The sequence below is a fragment of the Ranitomeya variabilis genome, chromosome 5 (genome assembly GCF_051348905.1).
Source record: "Ranitomeya variabilis isolate aRanVar5 chromosome 5, aRanVar5.hap1, whole genome shotgun sequence".
NCBI classification, from domain to species: domain Eukaryota; kingdom Metazoa; phylum Chordata; class Amphibia; order Anura; family Dendrobatidae; genus Ranitomeya; species Ranitomeya variabilis.
In genome coordinates, this window is record NC_135236.1 from 108,423,302 (window position 1) to 108,447,266 (window position 23,965).

General features: G+C 42.3%; 1 protein-coding gene across 2 annotated transcripts in view; it reads left to right on the forward strand.

Annotated features, from left to right (window-relative positions):
* Positions 1–20,828, forward strand: part of SLC4A5 (solute carrier family 4 member 5) — a 126,553-nt gene extending 105,725 nt beyond the window's left edge. For both annotated transcript variants that reach the window (XM_077263110.1, XM_077263111.1), the window contains 5 exons: positions 3,826–3,894; positions 5,639–5,812; positions 9,022–9,171; positions 14,164–14,231; positions 18,965–20,828. In XM_077263110.1, the coding sequence (XP_077119225.1) occupies positions 3,826–3,894; positions 5,639–5,812; positions 9,022–9,171; positions 14,164–14,231; positions 18,965–19,130 (627 nt within the window). In that variant the 3' untranslated portion in view covers positions 19,131–20,828. The remainder of the gene's footprint in view (positions 1–3,825; positions 3,895–5,638; positions 5,813–9,021; positions 9,172–14,163; positions 14,232–18,964) is intronic.
* Positions 20,829–23,965: the final 3,137 nt, after the last annotated feature.

Genomic DNA, 23,965 nt, shown 5'->3' on the forward strand with positions numbered 1-23,965 from the left:
AGACTACCGAAGTGGTGCCAGAAGCAACGACCGCCCCCTCCGACTACTGCTGCGAGAAGGCGACGTGCCCCGAAGCGAAGGAGCTCCACCTCAGAAAATGGAGGAGCAACGTGTATGTGCAGCCGCCGACCTCGAAGCAGTGAGGGCGGCCAGCGAGTACCTGAACGACGACGAAGTGACCCAGGGCTGTCTCCATCGACCGGAGGCGGACCGGAACCTGCCGCAGCTGGAGGATCCGGACTCCTTGGATCCGCCGGTGGAGGGGCCGAGCCATCAGCTCCTGGACATAGAATTGACCACAGTGAAGAAATGGAAGTCGGAGCTGTGCAAGAAGGTCGCCCTGGAAGAACCGTGGCCCGAGCCGCCGCCGATTCCAGTGTCCTTGTCAGCGGAGCGGATCGGCACCAATGGAACCACATCAGATGCAGGTATGGGAAACGTTCCTACCCCACCGACCGATCCTGCTCCGGTGACCGCTCCCCGCCCCGACTGTGACCAACCACCTGCTGCCGAACTAGTCGTGACGGCTCTTGGCAAGATAGAAGGGATACTGCCCCCGTTACCGACAGCTATGGGCGAACCGTTAGACGTGAGCTCCGAGGGGGGTGATCTTCAAATGGGATGCTCCAAAGACTAGACCGGATGGGTCCAAACAAGAAGGTACCTATATTGCTGTGCTCACCTGGGAGCAATACAAACAATGCTTAATTTCACACTGGAAAGACAGAAAAGAGACAGAACAAAATGACCCACCGAAAGTACAAAAGCCAAAGACTGAACGCGGTAATAAGAACTTGGTGAAACAAGGAACCGTATTAGCCTTTCACCCAAAAAGGGGTTGGGGCTTCATACAGGAGCCGGGACTACCGTCTGAAGTCTTTGTTGCCAGCTATGACATGGAGGTCCAATTCCACGACGGTTATCGGAACCGAATCTTACGCAGAGGGGACCAGGTGACTTACACTCGCCATCGGAGTGAACAAGGTTGGTGCGCTCGGAACGTTAAGCGATGTGAACCTACTGTAGTGCCACCTGCCGTCCTGACTAAGACTAACTCTGAACTGACGAATCCTAACACTACCACCACTGTGTGCACTATTACCGCTACTGAACTGGCTACCAAAACCGACATTCGAATCCAGACTCCTGGCGATTTGACCGCACCTGAGAGACGGACCAATGACACTGACACCGCATCAGACAAGAACACGGAACCAAAGCTTCCCCGGTCGAGGAGTGTTCATTACCGACTGATGTCTTGCAACTTATTATGAGAATAAACCTCGGAGCTACGATCATGTAAATAGTTAACTGTTTGCTTTTCCTGTTTTCTGCTGCTAAAACCCGTAGGGGTTAGAGAGTCTTCTAGAGAGCCATAGATAGATGGTTGATAGACTTTGCACTTAGAGAAAGAAAAATGTTAAATTATTGTTATAGCACTTAGTAGATAGAATACCTGTATGGGTAATTGGTTCCATAGATAGATAATAACTGTTTCCAATTTACTTTTGCACAATGTAAATATGTTCTTGTTTGTAACGTTCAAGTGTCCTCACCTCCCATAAAGGGAAGCACTGTTAAATTAATTTGTTTAGAGCATTCCAAAAATGTTGTATGTCTTTTGCTAACATGTATTGTTGGTCTTCTTTTCCCAGTCCGGGAGTACTGGATTTAATGGGGGGGGGAGTGCAGCGCCCCAGAGTCCTGGTCGTTGCAGTAATGTAGCTCTTCCACCAGGGGGAGTGATTACATCTGATGGTACTAAAGGAGTTCACCTGACCAGGTATCACAAGTCACACACTACACTTCACACGCCAGTCTACCAGGGGGAGCCTTACGTCTATCTATTAGGGCACTCCTCACACACGGGTAAAACTGGTGGGTTGGATAGGAAGTCAGTCAGAAGCTACCTGGGTTCGACCCAGAGAGGACCTGTCAGGCAGACAGGGGGAGAAGGAGGAACATCTGAGCTGCAGAGAGAGGGTCCCTGTCAGGGGTGGGATCCTGACAGAGGCCAAGCACGAGATAGAATGTTACGGAGCTGCACCTGCACCCATTGCGGCAGCATCCTAAGAAAGAGCAGGAAAGGAATTGTATTGTGGAGAGTGAGAAACGAAGTCACAGCACAAGTAGATAATACCGGGAGGAGTTCTGCTCCAAGATCGGCAGCCTCCTTCTGAGGCGCGTAGCCGGTGGCCGGAACACCGAGCTAGTAATTGACTCTACGCATTACTTCAGAGACCGGCAGGGCAGTCAATTCCAAGTTGGTTGCCCGACCTTAATACCTAAGAAGACACGGAGGCAAATTGTGGGAGAGGGGCGTCTCTAGGGTCCCTATAAATAAGCTCCAGGCCTACCCCGTCATACGGGTTGTCCTATCAATACCATCTGGGGGACAGAGAGAGAGAACATCAGAAACATCCACGAAAGTTGTGAGGACTATCCCGTGGTGCTCAGCAGGGAGGTACTACAACACACAGGCGCTAGTAGGAAAGCTACTGATTTCCACCTGGATAAGGGAACTCTGGATGTGCCTTCGGACCGGCCGGATTCTGCCTGCCCTGTGAACGGTACTCTGGACTGAGGACGCTGACGTCTTCAGTAAAAGGTAAAGAGACTGCAACCTTTGTGTCCTCGTTATTCATTGCGCCTTACATCGTCCACCATCACCACCTACACATCTGGGAAGCCCTGGGGGCATACTTCCCCTTTGGGAAGGTATACTATCTAGCTGCCATTCCATCACCCCAGCGGACCCCCTAAGCAGCGTCGGTCACCCTGACCGAATACCACAGGTGGCGTCACGAACACCAGACAAACTTCATCTTTAATTGGACGACCCTCAAAGGGCCACGGACCGGGTTGGGCCACCGTGACATTCCCCGAACCGAAGGACCCGGTACCGAGTACCCCATTGCCCTACACGTGGGGGCGCTCCATAATGACTGACAGTCTGCTCTCCTAGTTACATGTCTCACACTGGTGACACACCCTTTCATTTAAAGTAAGCTCTGGAGGCAGTTTCTCCTGCAGATCAGTGTCTGGCCCCTAGATCTTAACAGTTCATTTACATGCAAGAAAAACATGGATTTTTCATGAATAAGACATCAGATTGCAGATATCAAGGTATCATTTTATTCAGTTTTCTATGACCTACATGTCCATATCGAGGCCTTAGGAGGGTTGATCCTACTGACAGATTCCTTTTAAAGCTCCTGAGCTTTCAGTCAATCGGTGTCCTAAGCGGTCAGGTCACTAGTGGTCATGATGTCATTACTTCTGGTCCAGCAGGGACCATTAGAGCAGCAGGGCTTGAGGTGGGGCAGATTCCAGTGGTAAGTATGGCTTTATTTTTTATAGGAATGGTGTTCCACTGGTAACTTTAATAACATAGCCGAAACCCTCTTTAAAGTCTCCCAGTCTCATAAGAGGGCTGCCTTAATGTAATTTCTGTTTGCATATGTATCGGAGGTTCCATTGCAGATTCTGTTATAAATACTGGATAAAAAAGTAAGGTATTCTGAGCTGATTTGTCCGGCAACAGGACGGACACCATGCTAGAAGCCCAAGCCATCCCACAATAGTCATTAGATTCTAATTAGCCTTGTTGGTGTCAGCCATGGCCAAGAGCCAGCACTGCCATCATTTTCCGTGTTGTGCTCCTATGACACAATAGAATAATGAAAGTGAAGAATGCAGATATGAATGAAGCCAATATAATTCTTCATAATGAAAAATGTCAAGATCCTGACTAAATAAATGATGCAGTTATGTTCTTTGCGTTTGTAGTTGTTGACTGAAGCTTATTTGTGACCCTTTTTTTAGTACATCCCAATGCCTGTCCTCTATGGCATTTTCCTGTACATGGGTGTTGCTTCACTCAATGGAATCCAGGTAAGAATCATGTTAACCTTCAGTACAGACACATTGAGAAACTCAGAAAAGTAGTATCTGCAGCTATGGAGCCAAATAACCAACTGGAAGGGGTCAACTTCCACATGATGACAAATTTGAAATTATTGCTTTATTTCGAGGACTCGTGGGAAATCGGTCAGCACCGATTCTCTGTAGTTAGCACTGTTGCCTTGTTGAATCCAAGCATGGAGAACATCTGCAAGATTGTATGTTCTTCCTATGTTTAGGTGTGTTTCCTTCAGGTTCTGTGGCTTCAAAACACACTGATTAGTTCATTGAATTATTATGAAATTGTACTTTGGTATTTGAGATAAGGAAATCACATTGTATTAGGGAAAGTGACGAATGAGAGGGACTACAACATTTCTACAGCAAATAACAAAAAAATCTAGCAGGTGCAAATTGGTAATGAATGACTGTGTCTAAATTAAAGGGAAAATACCCCCTATGTTAAATAAAGACCACTGTGGTCACAGTAATGCTTTACAAAAAGTCAATTACATATGCACAATGCTGTGAAATCCATCTTACCCATCATGAAGTGCACCAGATCTAGCTGTCAGACATGAAAAAAACAAAGCCTTTCGCGTATTTGTGGTGTTGCTTATTCAGGGGATTTCTATAGTGCTGCAGAATATTTTGGTGCTTTAGAGACAACGAATATAGCCAGTAAATCAATAGCAAGATCTGAGAATGTTATCTAGTAGTAATAACCCATTCAATCATACACTGCCAACACTTAGCCATTCAATAGCCTTAGGCCAGGTTCACACGAGCGTATAAAAAATCGTTCAGTGTTTTATCCAGAAAAGTGGGACGATCTAATCCTCTCTGTGTGTAATCCATATGCATATAATCCGTATATAAATCATTTTTATATAGCAGCAGTTATTAATAATTTACCAGACCATTTGCTGTTTCCCATGTTACAGAATTGCAATATATGTGTAAAAATCGGATACTGTACCGTGGCTCTGTATGGCATCTGATTTTTTTCACACACTCATAGACTTGAATGGGCGATTCTCATCCAATTTACTTAAGAAATTAGTGTATGCCGCCATTCTTTTCCCATACAGAATTGGTCAGTGAAAAAAATTGCTTATCTGCACTGACCAATTGAATAACTTTTTCTCCCAGAAAGCACTTGGAACCAAAATATGGCCGTGTCAACGAGCCCTTAAAGTCATCTTTTCATCCGCAGACTGAAATGTAACATGTGATGGTGTGTAAGGAGCAATCATACCTGGGGACCGACCTACTTTTGCTTCACCCTGCCCCCCAATTCTCCATTTTAGGGTACCCGCCAATCTGCTATTTTAGATGCAAAGAGAAAGGACAGCAACAAGTATTTTAAAATGTTGCTTTACCTTATGTCTTCTTTGCCTTCTTTTGTCTGCTTTGCCTTAGTCTTCTATTCCTTAGCCCTAAGCAGCCTAGTAATTCTAGTATCATCTTATAGGGATATTCCCATATTCCCCTATATTTGTTTACCCTGCACAGAGTACCAATATTTCACCGGCACCACAGTCCCTTCATTTTCAGGACCGATAAGGTCCTTACTGATCAAAAAGTGACAGCATGCCCTAGCAATATGCCATCACTTTTTTAGATGGAAACAGCCCTTTTAGAATTACATCGTGATTGTGATCTACGGTATATTGGTATACTTATAGAAAATATTATTGAAAAACAGAATATTAATTATTTCACTTCTTGTCAGTTCTGGGACCGTTGTAAGCTCTTCATGATGCCTGCAAAGCACCAACCTGACTATGCATATCTCCGGCACGTTCCTCTACGTCGAGTTCATCTCTTCACCCTTGTCCAGATCATCTGTCTCGCTGTTCTCTGGGTTCTTAAGTCTACGGTGGCTGCCATCATTTTCCCCATCATGGTGAGAAACAACTGTGGAATCTATAGATGATAAATGTAATTGTATAAATGTAAAACCTAAAGGGGATTAATATCCACTAAATATCTGTTAGATTGCTCAAAGTGAAGTTAGGTGATCTGGGGCACTGACTGAATTGGAGGCAGGAGGAAACTGTTTTCCCCAAAGGTCATTTGGCCATCATCATACACAGCTGTCTTGTCCTTTTAAATAATACAGAGTTCATAGTAATACTGTTTTTGATCAAAAATAGCATAAAAGCCATCCTACCTGGTCCTTTTGTCTGCCCTTATTCACACACTGAGGTAAACTTTGACACAGGGTAAGGTTTTTAATATTAGACAGTGTAGGACCGTCCCGATCAGGATCACCTTGTCGCGGTGGGATGGCTTTTATGCTATTTTTGATCAAAAACAGTATTACTAAGAACTCTGTATTATTTAAATGCACTTTTGCTTTTTACTTATTTAGTTACAGCAGGGTTTTTGCTTATTTTGTTTCTTGTAGGTTTTGTATGTTTTATGGCCAATGTGAACATGCGTTTATGTGCTGCATGTATACCAACTCAAACCAAGCTCAATTTTTGTGTGTTCTTTCTTGTCCTTGCTTGGATGAATTATGTAGGATAATTCTGTGAACACCTTTTAAAAACTATAACTTGCTTAAAGGGGTTGTAGGCTTTAGAAAACCCACTTTTGTATACCTTATTAGATTACCAAGAGCATCTCTCTCTCTCTCTCTCTCTGGACGTCCTGTCTGGTTCTGCATTGGGTTGTGTTCATATTTGCATTGAGGCCGCCAATGGATTTTCATTTGAGAAAAAAGCTCAAAATGACTGAGTGAAAAGGTTCGGTTGGGGGCTTTTGTTGTCTTCTACAGTTGTGCTCAAATGTTTACATACTCTGGCAGAATTTTTGCTTTCTTGGCCTTTTTTTCAGAGAATATGAATGATAACACCAAAACTTTTTCTCCACTCATGGTTAGTGGTTGGGTGAAGCCAGGTCTAGGAAGACTTCTGGTGGTCCCAAACATCTTCCATTTAAGGATTATGGAGGCCACTGTGCTCTTAGGAACCTTGAGTACTGCAGAAATTATTCTCAAGGAAAATCACAAGGAATTGGACAGCATGTGACTTTTTCTTTTTTAATAAATTTGCAAAAATTACTACATTTCTGGTTTTTTTCCAGTCAATATGGGGTGCAGAGTGTATATTAATAAGAAAAAAATGAACTTTTTTGAATTTACCAAATGGCTGCAATGAAACACAGAGAGTGAAAAAATTGGAGGCAGCACACCGTTTGTAGTGAAGCATGGAGAAGGAGGTGTGATGGTGTGTATCCACCAGACTTCAAGGCTTGAGAAAGGTTCCTGTTGGGACCGAAACGTCGCTTTCTGGGCTGATTAAATAGCTCCTTTTCACTACAAACGGTGTGCTGCCTCCAATTTTTCTGGATTTTTATAATTGAGGTTTGGTATTTGCCTGGGGGGGCTCTGCACCCGGACTCTTTCTTTGTGCTGCTCTAATTTTCTTTACAGTGTGTGTGTATATATATATATATATATATATATATATATATATATATATATATACTGTATATATACAGTACAGAGCAAAAGTTTGGACACACCTTCTCATTTAAAGATTTTTCTGTATTTTCATGACTATGAAAATTGTAAATTCACACTGAAGGCATCAAAACTATGAATTAACACATGTGGAATTATGTACTTAACTTTAAAAAGTGTGAAACAACTGAAAATATGTCTTATTTTGTAGGTTCTTCAAAGTATCCACCCTTTGCTTTGATGACTGCTTTGCAAACTCTTGGCATTCTCTTGATGAGCTTCAAGAGGTAGTCACCAGAAATGGTCTTCCAACAATCTTGAAGGAGTTCCCAGAGATGTTTAGCTCTTGGTGGCCCTTTTGCCTTCACTCTGCGGTCCAGCTCACCCCAAACCATCTCGATTGGGTTCAGGTCTGGTGACTGTGGAGGCCAGGTCATCTGGCGTAGCACCCCATCACCCTCCTTCTTGGTCAAATAGCCCTTACACAGCCTGGAGGTGTGTTTGGGGTCATTGTCCTGTTGAAAAATAAATGATGGTCCGAGGTCCAACTAAACGCAAACCGGATGGAATAGCATGCTGCTGCAAGATGCTGTGGTAGCCATGCTTGTTCAGTATGCCTTCAATTTTGAATAAATCCCCAACAGTGTCACAAGCAAAGCACCCCCACACCATCACACCTCCTCCTCCATGCTTCACGGTGGGAACCAGGCATGCAGAGTCCATCCGTTCACCTTTTCTGCATCGCACAAAGACACGGTGGTTGGAACCAAAGATCTCAAATTTGGACTCATCAGACCAAAGCACAGATTTCCACTGGTCTAATGTCCATTCCTTGTGTTCTTTAGCCCAAACAAGTCTCTTTGGCTTGTTGCCTTGTTGTTCAGTGGTTTCCTAGCAGCTATTTTACCATGAAGGCCTGCTGCACAAAGTCTCCTCTTCACAGTTGTTGTAGAGATGTGTCTGCTGCTAGAACTCTGTGTGGCATTGACCTGGTCTCTAATCTGAGCTGCTGTTAACCTGTGATTTCTGAGGCTGATGAGTCGGATAAACTTATCCTCAGAAGCAGAGGTGACGCTTGGTCTTCCTTTCCTGGGGCGGTCCTCATGTGAGCCAGTTTCTTTGTAGTGCTTGATGGTTTTTGCAACTGCACTTGGGGACACTTTCAAAGTTTTCCCAATTTTTCGGACTGACTGACCTTCATTTCTTAAAGTAATGAATGATGGCCACTCGTTTTTCTTTACTTAGCTGCCTTTTTCTTGCCATAATACAAATTCTAACAGTCTATTCAGTAGGACTATCAGCTGTGTATCAACCAGACTTCTGCACAACACAACTCATGGTCCCAACCCCATTTATAAGGCAAGAAATCCCACTTATTAAACCTGACAGGGCACACCTGTGAAGTGAAAACCATTTCTGTTGACTACCTCTTGAAGCTCAACAAGAGAATGCCAAGAGTGTGCAAAGCAGTCATCAAAGCAAAGGGTGGCTACTTTGAAGAACCTAGAATATAAGACACATTTTCAGTTGTTTCACACTTTTTTGTTAAGTATATAATTCCACATGTGTTAATTCATACTTATGATGCCTTAGTTTTATCCATTAATTTAGCTCTAACTTGAGTCATATATCCGGTGTCTTCCCAGATCCTTGGCCTTATGATGGTGAGGAAAATGCTTGACTGGGTGTTCAGCCAACATGACCTTGCCTGGTTGGATGACATATTACCAGAAAAGGAAAAGAAAAAGCAAGAAGACAAGACCAAAAAGAAGAAAGATGAAGTGGATAGTGATGAGGTAAGAAAGCTGTGTTAGCACTAGTCATGTACCCTCTGACATGGCAACAGAATGAGATATCTATCAGCAGGACCAATCAAATTTGGAGGGATTAGCAGATCATCCATGGTCCACCACATATCAGACGACTGGTCTTTGACAAAAAAATATTTAGAATTGAGAGTCCTCAGTGGTTGATACCTTTTAATGGCTAACTGAAAAAATGGTAACAAATTGCAAGCTTTCGAGACTACACAGGTCTCTTCATCAGGCAAAGACTAAAAGAAATTCTGAAGAATCACATATTTATGTACAACATAGCACAGAAAAAAAAAGGAAAAAACCATGGATAAGACAGGTGACTTGAAGCAGAATTACCATGAGTGATAAACAGTTATGTCCATAAATATTGGGCCAGTTCTTAGATAAGGAATGTTTTATTGTCCTCTGATTGGGGTTGGTTCTGTTGTGATGACCCCACATGGTCTGAGGGGCACGTTCCTTAGTTGATGTAAAAGACCTAAATCCATGCGACACATTCATTCCTGCAGTGAGACTGTCAAAGGTCGTCATCAGTTTATATTCAAGACTCTTCTGTCTCTCTTAGATTTGAAGCTACCTTTTAACACAAGTAATTTCATGTCCATAATGTTAATATTTGGAAGACAAAAATGTATTGCCACAGGTAGATCCATTCTTTTTTCTCTAATTGTGTGGCGGTGAGAATTCATTCTTGTTCTAAGCTTTTGCCCTGTCTCCCCCACATACAGACCCCCAGTTGGACAATATTTGATGTATGTGACTACTTTAAGCTTTTCTTCTTGCATACAATCCAATTATTTTGCACATATCTTCTAAAATGTTTTCAACTGATAATAAAATACTTTACTAAGTCTTGAACAGAAACCTGCTCTAATGAAATGGGACAAATGTATTAAGTGGCAGAGACTTCTTAATACACATGGAGCTTCTTGAGCTTTCCTCGGGCAAGAAGATAAAGTCTCCAAGATGTCGCATTAAAAACATCTATAAATTATGGTCCCAATTCATCAAGCAAATTTTGCCAGTTTTCTGGTGCAAACCTTCGAACTGTTACAATTTTTTTTTGCATACACCCCATAACTGCCCAAATATATTTCAATTTTTGCCATTTTTACATCAGTGAAGTCCCGTTACGTAATTTCTTTTGGGAAGTATATGGAACTTTGCTGAGATGGGACATGGTGGAGCAAGGCCGGCAAATTTATCATAACTTATGCAAAAAAGTGGTATAATTTACGACAGTTATGTACTCCAGCCTCTGACTGGGGTACATTTTTTGCAGTAGCACACGGCAGCTGAATGGTGCACCAAAGTCATCAAGGGGCGCACATGTGTTGATCAATTTGGCGCATCTTACTCCAGCGCACCCTTCATCAAGACATTCTCTTAATGAATCTGGGCCTATATATTTAAAGGGAACCTGTTACCATCAAAAACGCTATTAACCTGCAGATGTGGAGTTAACCTGCCTGGTGCCTGCACTTAGCTGAAGGCTGCGGGAGAAAATTAACTTTATTCCCCCGGCAGCATTTGGTATCAGTCACAGGGGCAGTGACCGCTTCCCTGGTCCTGACTGACAGCCGGCCATAATACAGAGCAAGTATCAGTCGGGTCCAGGAGTTCGTTTGCAGCTGGTGATCTGTATTCTTAGTGGTGACTGAACCAGTGCCGGCGCTGCCCCTGTGACTGATATAGAATGCTGAAAGAGGGAATAAAGTTCATTTTTTCCCCACAGTGTTCGGCTAAGTGCTGGCGCTAGGAATGTTAATAACTCTATTAACCCTACAGATTAACCCCATATCTGCAGGATAATAGTGTTTTTGCTGTTGACAGGTTCCCTTTAATAGAGCATGAGAAAATTGTGTTTCTTTTTCTCTTCCTGCAAATTGCCACCAGATGGCGATTTTGTAAAGAAAAAGATGTACCGAAGCTATTCACAATTCAAGGATCACAATGAAGGATCTAATCTAATTCATTTTAGTAATGGTGGAGCATGAATAGTCTCAAACCGCGGCATTGAATGTGAAACGGCCCATCTTCCCATTGTCTTACAAATATACCTTCCCAAAGACCTACAAGTTAGAAAACTGCATCTGAAGCTGTATAAATGTCTATATGTATATATATATATATATATATATATATATATATATATATATATATATATGTGCATATACAGTGTATATACAGTACTCAGCATAAATGAGTGAACCTCCTTTGAAAAGCAAGATTTTCATCAATATCTCACAGAGCACAAGAACAATTTCCACATTTTTCTACATGAGTATCATAGGACGTTTTTTAACCCATAACATGAAAGTAAAATTAATGATATAACTTTCATTACAAAATATTCACTTTTACATAAATAATACATTCAAAAATGGGTACACTCCACACTGAAAACTACTACATCTAGTATTTTGTGACTTCCATGATTTGTAAGGACAGCACCAAGTCTTCTGGGCATGGAATGTACAAGTTGGCGACATGTTATTACCACCTCTATTTTTTTACAATCTTCAAGTACGACCTCTTTCAGAGCCTGGATGCTGGATGGAGAGTGATGACAACTTGTCTCTTCAGATTTCCCTGTAGGTGTTCTGTTGGGTTCAGATCAGGAGATCCTGGAGAGACAAGTTGTCATCGCTCTACATCCAGCATCCAGGCTCTAAAAGACGTCGCTCTTGAAGAATAGAAAAATAAAGATGTTGCAATATGTCGCCAACTTGTTCATTCCATGCCTAGAAGACTTGGTGCTGTCCTTAAAGGGAAGGTACAAAGGCAAAAGTAAATGTTATCTAAAAATTCCCTACCATTCCCTAACTACACTAACCAACTGTCTATTATTTTTTACTTCCTGTCTAATGACGATTCCTTTGAGAACCCCCATTGCATCCTGGGATACTCAAATGTAGCATCATCAGAGCAGGGGGTAGACGCTGCGGACTTTGCCACAGCCTTTGCCCCCTCCCAGAAAGGAAGCATCACACTCGTTTCAGGAGCGGGGCTGATCACTGAACTGTTCATCATGCGATGTGCACAGTGACAGCCCCCGCTCTGTTGTCATCTCAGACCTGTAGTAATGAGCCGCCAATAACAGTGATGCTGCAAAATTCTGCATGCAGGAGATCAGCGCTGCCCCCGCAGGTCAGATCACTGGTCTCTGCCAGGCATTGTAACACCACTCTGTTGCTGGCTCATTACTGCAGATCTGAGCCGACAACAGAGTGGAAGCTGTCACTGTGCACATCACACATCACACAGTGCACAGCGCAGGGACAGAGAACAGACCAGCCCCTCAAATGAGTGTCACTGGTGACGCTTCATTTCTGGGAGGTGGCAGAAGCTGTGGCAGTGACCGCACTTTCTGCCCCTGCTCTGATGACCCTTCGTTTGAGTATCCCAGGAAGCACTGGGTGCCCTGAAATTAATTGTCATCAGACAGGAAGTTAAAAAAAATAGACAGATAGTTTTGTTAGAGAACGGTAGGGAATTTTTAAGGCAATAATATTAGACAATAGCTTAGATTATGGCATCAAATAGATAAGGATTTAGATCAAATTGGTTTTTGCCTTCGGACCTTCCCTTTAAAAATCATGGAGATCATATAAAATACTAGATGTAGTCATTTTTGATTATGGGTGTATTTATTTTTGCGTCAACAAACTGAAGTAAAACTGAATATTTTGTAATGAACATTAGATTATTAAAATTACTTTTGTGTTCTGGGTTAAGAAAATGTTCTTTGAAACTCAATCTTGTCAAAAAAATTATTTTTTTTTTGCATTCGGTGAGATATTGATTAAAATCGTACTTTTCAAAGGGGTGTACTCATTTATGCGGCGCAATATATATACGGTGTGTATATATATATATATATATATATATATATATATTTTTTTTTTTTTCTTTTTTTTTTTCAGACCAAGTGGCATGCAATTATTAAAGGGGTTTTCCTTTATTATATTTATCTATTATTAATACGAACTTGGGGAAGAAAGAAAAACTATGTAATTAGCAACACTTTCAATGCTGCTCCAGCGATGCCTCTCTACTGCTATCGCCAATATTCTTTCTATGTTTGCTTGACTGTTGCCATGACTACAGTACACGTAACCACTATAACAAGTCACTGGGCTCAGCGGTCTCAGCCATCTACATCGTATGTCCACTCAGACCTGTGATTAACTGCAGCGGTTTAATGTGATGTTATCCCTACAGCTATGTCAACGAATACCAGGGGCAGTAGAGATGTGGCAGCTCTGGAGCAACAAAGACTGAGCATTGCTTTTTTTTTATTTTTTGCTATCTACCTAAGTGCAGAGTATAAAAAATGTAATCATGGAAACCCCTTTAAAATACATTTTATTTCATGTGCAATAGACAACTTCAGCCTGTATGCACCAACAATTAATGTGCAGTAATAATGTCAACCCAATTCACGTGACTGCCAACAATGTTACTTACCCATAGTGGGTGCAGGGTTTGCGGTCACATCCGGACCCTGGAGCTTTAACCCACATGAGAAACGCAAACGGGACCAATGAGCTTCACGTGGCACTAGTGAATATTGGCATTTGTAAAATAGGTACATTTAGGCCCTACTCCAGCCCCGATCCAGGACTGGCCCAAATCAGGTAGGAATTCCTACTTTGGGTAGGGTTTATGTAAGTCTCATAACTTTTTTGGATCTTGACATGCTGGAACTTACATTAACAACTATTGCTAAATACAGATATCCTGCAATTTCAGGCATTCTATGGATTCTTATTCTACGATGATTCATGATGATTTCTAAGTTTATTATCTGACAATGTACATGTCATATAATATTATCATATGTGGTGCAAGGGCAAGAGAGTTAAGCCTAAACTGATACTTCAATATATTACAACACCTCCAGAGGGAGCAACACTAGACGAGTCAGGAAACAGTACGCTAACTTGAAATGTTGTCTTTTTTAAATAGGAAAGAACTGGCCATCCGGGGGCGCTGCATTCAGATTCCTCTGCAAATGGATCTGATATGGATCGCAGGTGGGTATATAATACTTAGGGTTATTTACTCTATAGTCTGACATTCTCAAGTATGTTTTCACTGAAATGGTGCCTCATTTCAGAATAAAACGCAAATGTCTGTAATAATGGAGCCAGGCTCTGATCAGGCAGCGTAATGGTTATATACTCAGATGTCACGCCTCACGAATCACTCACACTTTACTGACACTTGGCATCGGTCTCTTTCATAGTCCCCACATGTAGTGCTTGCCTATCCAATTCCTGCCCTTTCTGTGTCTCTGTCACCGACCTTGAGTGTTAATAGTCCCTCTATCACTATGTAGGATGGGTGGAGCCAGGAAGGTAGCCATGGCCGATAGCAATCCCTGTATCACTCCCTGTATCACTCCCTGGACCCCTTCCAACATAAGTTCACATTTATCTGCTGCGTTACCTCTGTGCTGATTTTCAGCGCCCTCTGGACTTGCCCGGTATGGGGATGTATTCCTCACAGACAGTTCCGAAATAAAGGAAACACACTCCGGCTTAACTCCAATATGAACTGGTTTACTCAGCACAACTTGCTCAAATACAGGCACTTTGGGTATCACAGTTAACACCTTCTTCTCTGTCCATGCTCTCCTTCTCTATATTCAGCTCCGGGTCGGACCGTATCTTCCAGTCCCGCAGAATCTATTCCATCTGGAATTCTTGCCTCACATGGGGGAGTCCTATTCCGCTTCGCTCCGGTTCTAAGAACTGCCGCCCAGGCAAAGACCTGCCACATCGTGCTTGTGCTGCCCTGCTGAACAAACTTCTTTCTTTCTCTATGGGGACAGATTCCTTTAGCGTCCGCAGCACTGCCGCACTTCTTCCTCCTAGAGGAACCTTTCGTGTAGCTGTTCTATGCTAGGCCCCTTTCTTGACCGTTACGGGGCACAGTGACTTCTGGCCAGGCAGCCCTGTGAGCTGCAAGGGCGCTCAGGCCCCGACTGACTAAACTCAGGAAGCCTAACTATTCTTATTCCACTGTGCCCCCTCCAACTCTAACTATATGCTACAGTGCTCCCCTCTAATGGCCAACTATGGACACTATGCTCCTACCACTATACTGGGCCTGGGGACAAACTTTCCTAGCACAAAGTGTGCAAAACATATACAGAGCAATATACGGACAGTATAGCAATGCTCTTGTACACGGTGATAATACACTTTATGTGTAGCAGTACCACCATGTACCAACACATTAATAACATATACATTGTTTACACTAAAAAGGGGTTGGGGAGGAAAAGGGAACAAAAACATATTTACATCCCCTACAACTATACCCAAATTGTCAAGGATTTGGTCTAAAAGGGCTCCATCTCCCAAACTGTCTTCACTATAGAACTGGTGACAGGTCCAAGGGATCAGTTCTTTGCGCTTATTTTATTCCCGCTGCTCCTCTGAGTATTCTGTTTCACAATACAGTTCCAGAGATATCGGCATTTTTATTTAGTGCTATTTTTTTGACAAAAAGAGGTCATGGTCTGAGAAAATAGGTATTATTAACACAAAAAAATGTAGTCATAGTTCTCCTGTAAGAAAATTAATATCAGTTGGCAAATCATACTCACCACCTCTCATGGCAGCCTGTTCTACTCATTGATCACCCTCGCTGTAAAAATGTTTTTTCTAATATCTAATCTGTGCCAGAATAAAATATACTTTAATGAGAATCTGTCAGCAGGTTTTTGCTATGTAATTTGAAGAAAGCATAAGGTATGAATAAAACACAGATTTCAGCAATGCCTCTCTTCTCAAGCTCTGTTTTTTTTTTCCAGGACACAACAATGAGTGTATGCTAGTCCAACACAGCCCCCTCCTGTGATAAGTACCTCACTGTCTGGACATTGGGCATACAGAGCCTGGTGTGGGCGGGGATAGCTTCCTCAGCTCTGCTTCATGCTAAATCTAAAAACTCTGTGTCAGAATGGCTGCATACAGTAAATTAATTGATAAGGAGGTAGGGGAGAGGGGAAGGTGGTAGCTGTTCACACTGGTACTATAGATTGATCTGTAGCTGTAATTAGAAACCATTGGATGAAGTACCTGTTGGTCATTGCAGCTGACAGAGAAAAAAACACCTTGGGTAGTTTCCAGCACAACCAGCTGGATAAAACTGTAAGTTTATTGAATAGCGTTAAAAGTCCATAAAAGTTGAAAACCTGAACACCTAAACTAATTGATAGATAGTTGTAATCAGGGTCCCCTTGCCTACATTATGCTGCTGTGAGATGAGGTAGAAAAAACCTGCTGACAGATTCCCTTTAATGTACAGGGTGGGCCATTTATATGGATACACCTAAATAAAATTGGAATGGTTGGTAATCAACTTCCTGTCTGTGGCACATTAGTATATGGCAGAGGGAAAACTTTTTAAGATGGGTGGTGACCATGGCGGACATTTTGAAGTCGGCCATTTTGGATCCAACTTTATTTTTTTCCAATGGGAAGTGGGTCATGTGACACATCAAACTTATTGAGAATTTCAGGAAAAACGGTGGTGTGCTTGGTTTTAATGTAACTTTATTCTTTCATGAGTTATTTACAAGTTTATGACCACTATACCAGATGTATAACTATGTGCTTAATTCTAAAACTCTGGGCAAAACCGTCAATGAAAAAGACCTGGGTGTATGGGTGGATGACAAACTCATATTCAGTGGCCAGTGTCAGGCAGCTGCTACAAAGGCAAATAAAATAATGGGATGTATTAAAAGAGGCATAGATGCTCATGAGGAGAACATAATTTTACCTCTATACAAGTCACTAGTTCGACCACACTTAGAATACTGTGCACAGTTCTGGTCTCCGGTGTATAAGAAAGACATAGCTGAACTGGAGCGGGTGCAGAGAAGAGCGACCAAGGTTATTAGAGGACTGGGGGGTCTGCAATACCAAGATAGGTTATTACACTTGGGGCTATTTAGTTTGGAAAAACGAACACTAAGGGGTGATCTTATTTTAATGTATAAATATATGAGGGGACAGTACAAAGACCTTTCTGGTGATCTTTTTAATCATAGACCTGAGACAGGGACAAGGGGGCATCCTCTACGTCTGGAGGAAAGAAGGTTTAAGCATAATAACAGACGCGGATTCTTTACTGTAAGAGCAGTGAGACTATGGAACTCTCTGCCGTATGATGTTGTAATGAGTGATTCATTAATTAAATTTAAGAGGGGACTGGATACCTTTCTGGAAAAGTATAATGTTACAGGGTATATACACTAGATTCCTTGATAAGGCGTTGATCCAGGGAACTAGTCTGATTGCCGTATGTGGAGTCGGGAAGGAATTTTTTTCCCCATGGTGGAGTTACTCTTTGCCACATGGGGTTTTTTTGCCTTCCCCTGGATCAACATGTTAGGGCATGTTAGGTTAGGCTATGGGTTGAACTAGATGGACTTACAGTCTTCCTTCAACCTTAATAACTATGTAACTATGTAACTATGTAACTAAGGCCTCTTTCACACTTGTTTTTTACAATCAGTCACAATCCGTCAAAATGTTGAAAAGACAGATTCTGTGCAGATTGTAGAAAACGGGTGCACTGGGTCCGTTTTGTTGAAGGACCAGTCGAGGCAGTTGTTGCCAGAATTGGCTATGTGCACACGTTGTGTATGTGTCTTCGCCGCATTTTTCCGCTGTCTTTCTATGTGCGTTGTCTCCGCCTGATGGACAGCAATTTTACGACGGATGAAACGGAAGGCCATCCGTCACAATCCGTTGCTAATACAAGTCTATGAGAAAAAAACAGATCCAGCAGAAACATTTGCTGGATCCGTTTTTTTCACAAAATGACGCATTGTGATGGAAAAAGAAAGACGTAAGTGTGAAAGAGGCCTTTTAAAGTGCTGCCCATTGTGTTGGATTGTCAATGCAACCCTCTTCTCCCACTCTTGACACACTGATAGCAACACCACAGAAGAAATGCTAGCACAGGCTTCAAGTATCCGTTGTTTCAGATGCTGCACATCTCGTATCCTCACAGCATAGACAATTGCCTTCAGATGACTCCAAAGATAAAAGTCTAAGGGAGTCAGAGCGGGAGACCTTGGTGGCTATTCAACTGGCCCACGACGATCATCATGATGATGTGTTGCCCTCTTTATGCACTGAAGATGGCACATTCCCTGAGTTTTTCCAGCAAGATGGTGCACCACCACATTATGGGTGTCAGGTCCGAGCATTCCTACATGAACAGTTTTCTGGAAAGTGGATTGGTCGTCGTGGGAACAGGAAGTTGATATCACCAACCATTCCCATTTTATTTAGGTGTATCCATATAAATGGCCACCCTGTACATTAGTACAAAACAAAATCTGAGCATTGTCTCAGCAATTTTCTGTTCCTTAAAGAGGTATCCTCTATTTTGGAAGTTATCCCCTATCAATGAGATAAAAGATTACTTCCCGAACGCTGTGACCACCACCGATCCTGAGAACAAGGACTTTGAAGAATCCCATGAGAACAGTGCAGTTGTTATGGGCACAGCACACTGTTCTCAGGATTGCTGAAGGTTCCAGCGGTCGGACACCAAGCGACCTGGAAGTTATCCACTATGCTGTAGCTAGGGGATAACTTCCAAACTTGTGACTACCCCTTTACAAGGACATGCAGCAAACAGAATACACACAAGTCTATAATCTTTTTCACCCTACTTACAAGTGGTCCTTAAAGATGTCCACAACCTCTAATCTTTCCAATGGTCTTCCTTACTATAGCATTACCCTGCATCTGAAGATCTCCTGCCCTTCTTCTCCAGCTATCACCTATCCTAGAAATGTCACCAGTGCTGTTCCCCAAGTGAAGATCGAGATGGATTCAGAGTATGATGACTCCGACCTAGAGAAGAATCCTAGAGATCGAGGCAGTGAAACCACCTTATAGCAGTCATAACAGATCCCGTCTGGACTACCAAGTCACCTACATCCAGGAACTGTGTTGAGATGTGACGCCATGACATCTGGGTCTCCTTCCAGACTCTGTGTATAAAGAACTATTGTGATTTATATATTTTTTTCCCATAAGGTCAAAAGCAAACAAATCCACTAGCTGCAGACACTGTTCTCTGATTGTGGACCTCAAATGACCAGTGGCAATCAGAACTGTTTTTTCTGTAACTGCATTCAGAATGTAGCACTGATTGTGGGGCTCCTAGAAATTCTGTTACATTGACTTATTTCATTCTTTCTTCGTATTCCTTTATTCCAGTCTCCAGTTCTTGCTCGCTTTTGTTTGGTACTAGAAGAGATGGGAGATTAGAGTATGGGATTTGAGTGATTTCATTTTGAAAGTATTGACTCACAATGTCCAGGACTATCAGCTACTAACACAGTCCTGCATGTATAATATGACATGGCGGGTAATGATATCTTGCATTATGCTATAGTTGTGTCTCCTTCCTATTAGCTCACTTGCTATGATGATAATTGATGGCAGGAATAAATGTATTTATGATCCAAATGAATTATCCTGCTCAGATATGTGACATCCATGGTGATCTTCTTGATTTGACTAGTTTAGTGCCCATTATGATGGTGACTAACTCTCCTTGCTTTTAATATTGGTTTTTAATAATAGAGCAGGTGATTGGCCAAAAGTGTCAAACATTTTGGATTTTCATAGGACTGGACAATATTTTTATACAATTCCTCTATCTTCCATCAGCAGGAGTACATAATTCGTTAGGTAAGATGAGAAGTAAACTTCGGGCTGTAGGGGCAGCATTTTAGTAAATTAAATGTCTATCCTTACATTTTCTAATTTAGACATGGGCTTGGGTAGACCTTGAAGAGAAGCTATCACAAAATGAAGTATCGTTTAAATAAAGGTTCGCATTTTTTTTTCATATCACAATCTTTATTGAAAGGCAAAATTAGTAATTTGCGCATTGACCACTGGGACCATTTTAGACTCCTACTTCGCATATAATCCACTAATCACAATAGGCGATGGGACAGCTAACTCTGTTCCCCCTCGCTTCACAATGACCTCCCTGCACGTGCTCATTAGTTGCTAGTTGCTTCGGTACAAAAAATAGAGTTAGAATCTGAGCATTGCGGCTATGTACATGTGTTGTTTCCTGAAACTACAGGAAGTTAAGAGTCTTAAAAAGCCCCGGTAGTTGCTATTTTTTTATTTTGAATATGTGACAAAATAATTGATAAAAAATTTTTTTTTTTAAATGTTACACAAAAATATGGTTTAAACAGAAGATCATTTTTTGATAATAGCTTTCCTTCAAAGAAAAGCACATTGGAATAAAATCGAATAATTTTTTTTTACGTGGCATAGGATTTTTTATAAATTTGTTGGCTCTTCTGTGCCTGTCTGTGCACCTATAAAGCAAATCTACTTCTGCTAAGGATTGGACCACATACAGACCCATAGGGTTTTATTAAGCCATTTACACATCCATAAGAACGTACAGTATCTGTGTTTCCAGTCTATGAGTTTCCGAGCATGTCCTATTCTCCTCTGAACAAACTTCTCCATTAAAGCCTATGGGGATCTATTAAAAATGGTTGAAAAAACATCCTTTTTAATTCACTAGTTACAATAGGCGAAATATAGAAAATTGACTTAAATATTATAAAAGGGTTTGAGACCATTGTCCGCATAAGTTTTTGGTCAGATAATTCCCCTGAGTAGTTTAACTGTGGCAGAAAGTCATATGCCATTAATGATCAGCAATGGTTGGCTTGAAAAAAACCCAATAACTAATTACTAATAATTTCTAAGAAAAAGCCGGGATACCGGCGAAACGCGCGTCAGGGACACATGCCCAATAGGTAGAAATTTGCCAGGCAATCAGCAATGCCATCAATCAGCATTTATAGTTTGCAGCTCTGAGCGGGTCACTGTTACCGTGCATGGTTGCATATTGCCATACTGAATTTTATATTAGATCCAGCTCAGTACATTGGAGCTGCACATCGTCTCACTGACCTCCACACGCAGATCTACCGTGTGATTGAATAATCTATCCCGAGCGGTGTGCGCACTAGACACGGCCACATCAGCGATCGCACACAAATTCAGTGAGCGAGCCGCCATGCTGATGTCAGTGGACACGGCCAGAGTTGCTGCGTGGGGTGAATACCGCACCACGTGTTTCAATAAATCCAGCGCTGCAGCTGCAGATGATGTGTGAACACGAAAGAGACACTAGCTGCACGATAGGATAGCGGTATACAATTGATACAACCGGCAAGTTAATATAATGCCGATAATGACCATGCTTCAGCATTTTCTTTCGTAAGGTGCTATATATATATATATATATACAGTATATATACGGTATATATATAGTACATCTGTTCCCCAATAGAAATTATTAATTGGGTTTTTTTCAAGCCACCTATTGCTGATCATTAATGGCATATGACTTTCTGCCACAGTTAAACTACTCAGGGGAATTATCTGGCCAATAACTTATGGGGACAATGGTCTGACACCACCCTTTTATAATATGTAAGTACATTTTCTATATTTCGCCTATTGGAACTAGTGGGTCACGCATGGCACAAGTGATCTAATATACAGTGATGTATGAAAATATTTTTTTTCTTTTTAAATAATATTTTTGTTTCATTTTTTAATTTATAAAATAAAGGTTAAATTTTAGTCACACACTAGCCTCTTTTTTTCTACTAGATGGTGGCCCAATTCTAATGCATCGGGTATTCTAGAATATGTATAGTAGTATATAGCACAGCCCATGTAGTATATAGCACAGCCCACGTAGTATATAGCACAGCCCACGTAGTATATAACACAGCCCACGTAGTATATAACACAGCCATGTAGTATATAACACAGCCCACGTAGTATATAACACAGCCCACGTAGTATATAACACAGCCCACGTAGTATATAACACAGCCCACGTAGTATATAACACAGCCCACGTAGTATATAACACAGCCCACGTAGTATATAACACAGCCCATGTAGTATATAACACAGCCATGTAGTATATAGCACAGCCCACATAGTATATAGCACAGAGATGTAGTATATAACACAGGCCACGCAGTATATAACACAGCTCACGCAGTATATAACACAGCCCAAGTAGTATATAGCAATGTGGGCACCATATCCCTGTTAAAAAAAAGAATCAAAATAAAAAAGTTACATACTCACCTTCCGTCGGCCCCCGGATCCAGGCCAGGCGTTTAGCAATGCTCCTCACGACGCTCCGGTCCCAAGAATGCATTGCGGCAATAACACGTGATCATGTAGCGGTCTTGCGAGACCGCTACGTCATCATCTCGCGAGACCGCTACACGATCTCGAGTCATTGCCGCAATGCATTCTTGGGACCAGAGCGTTGCGAGGAGCGGTAAAGGCGCCGGAAGGTGAGAATGTAATGATTTTTTGATTTTTTAATTATTTTTAACATTTGATCTTTTTACTATTGATGCTGCATAGGCAGCATCAATAGTAAAAAGTTGGTCACACAGGGTTAATAGGAGGTGTAACGGACTGCGTTAAACCGCGTTATGCCGTGGTGTAATGCACTCTGTGTAACGGACTGCTAAAACCCTATGTGGCCGCTGACTGGAGGGGAGTGGGGAGGAGCCAATTTGCGGCCGGACTGTGCCTGTTGCTGATTGGTCGCGGCCAGCCGGCCGGGACCAATCAGCGACCCGGGATTTTCGCGATAGACAGACGGAAGTAAGAAACAGACAGAAGTACCCCTTAGGCAATTATATATACCGTATTTTCCGCTTTGTAAGACGCACTGGAATCTCGGGAGAGGAGATTTCAGCGCTGAGATCTCATCTCTCGAGATTCCGGCGGCCATTTTCCAGGAGTCAGTCAATACAGGAACGCATGGACGAACTGCCGGGGGGCTCTGGTCTTTCACAAAATGTCGCCAGAGCCCCCCGCAGCACCAGAGACAGCCCTGCAGCACAGGAGCCCCCCTGCAGACCCCCTCATCCCAGCCTGCAGCACAGGAGCCCCCCTGCAGCACAGGAGCCCCCCTGCAGACCCCCTCATCCCAGCCTGCAGCACAGGAGCCCCCCTGCAGCACAGGAGCCCCCCTGCAGACCCCCTCATCCCAGCCTGCAGCAATGCTCCACTCCTGCCTCCGGCAACGACCCTGGGACCCTGATCCACCGCAGCCACAACCCCTGGTAAGTAATAAGACGCATGGATTATAAGACGCGCCACCAATTTATTAAAAAAAGTTTTCTCCTATTTTTTTCCTCAAAATTTGGGGTGCATCCTATAATTCGGAGCATCTTACAAAGCAAAAAATACAGTATATAGAGCATTGTAATTTCAACTATATGGGTGGTGTACACCGATGTGTGACTCTTTTCTGTGAGGATGGTCTACTCCTATAGTCCTTTTTAATTCAGTTTTACATCTGATTTAAACTGATGCATAAGAGTCAATGAATAACAAAATACAGTTCATACAGTCTACTTGCTTCAGTGTTAAGAAAACCAGAAGAGAATAAAATGGATGTATGCAATGAAGAGGCAATATGGATGACAAACTGAAGGAAACGATCTGTTTTTCATGTATGTGGATACAGATGTGTGAATCTTGCCTAACTCTTGTTGAAGAGAAACAAGCAGAAACCATGGTCAGTAGTGTATGTATAGGCAAGAGACCTTTCAGTTTATGGGAGTAGGGCAGGGAGAAGCCTCCAGGATCCAGTCTCTTGGATTAGTCACCTGAGATGTATGGTCCTCTGTCAGGGC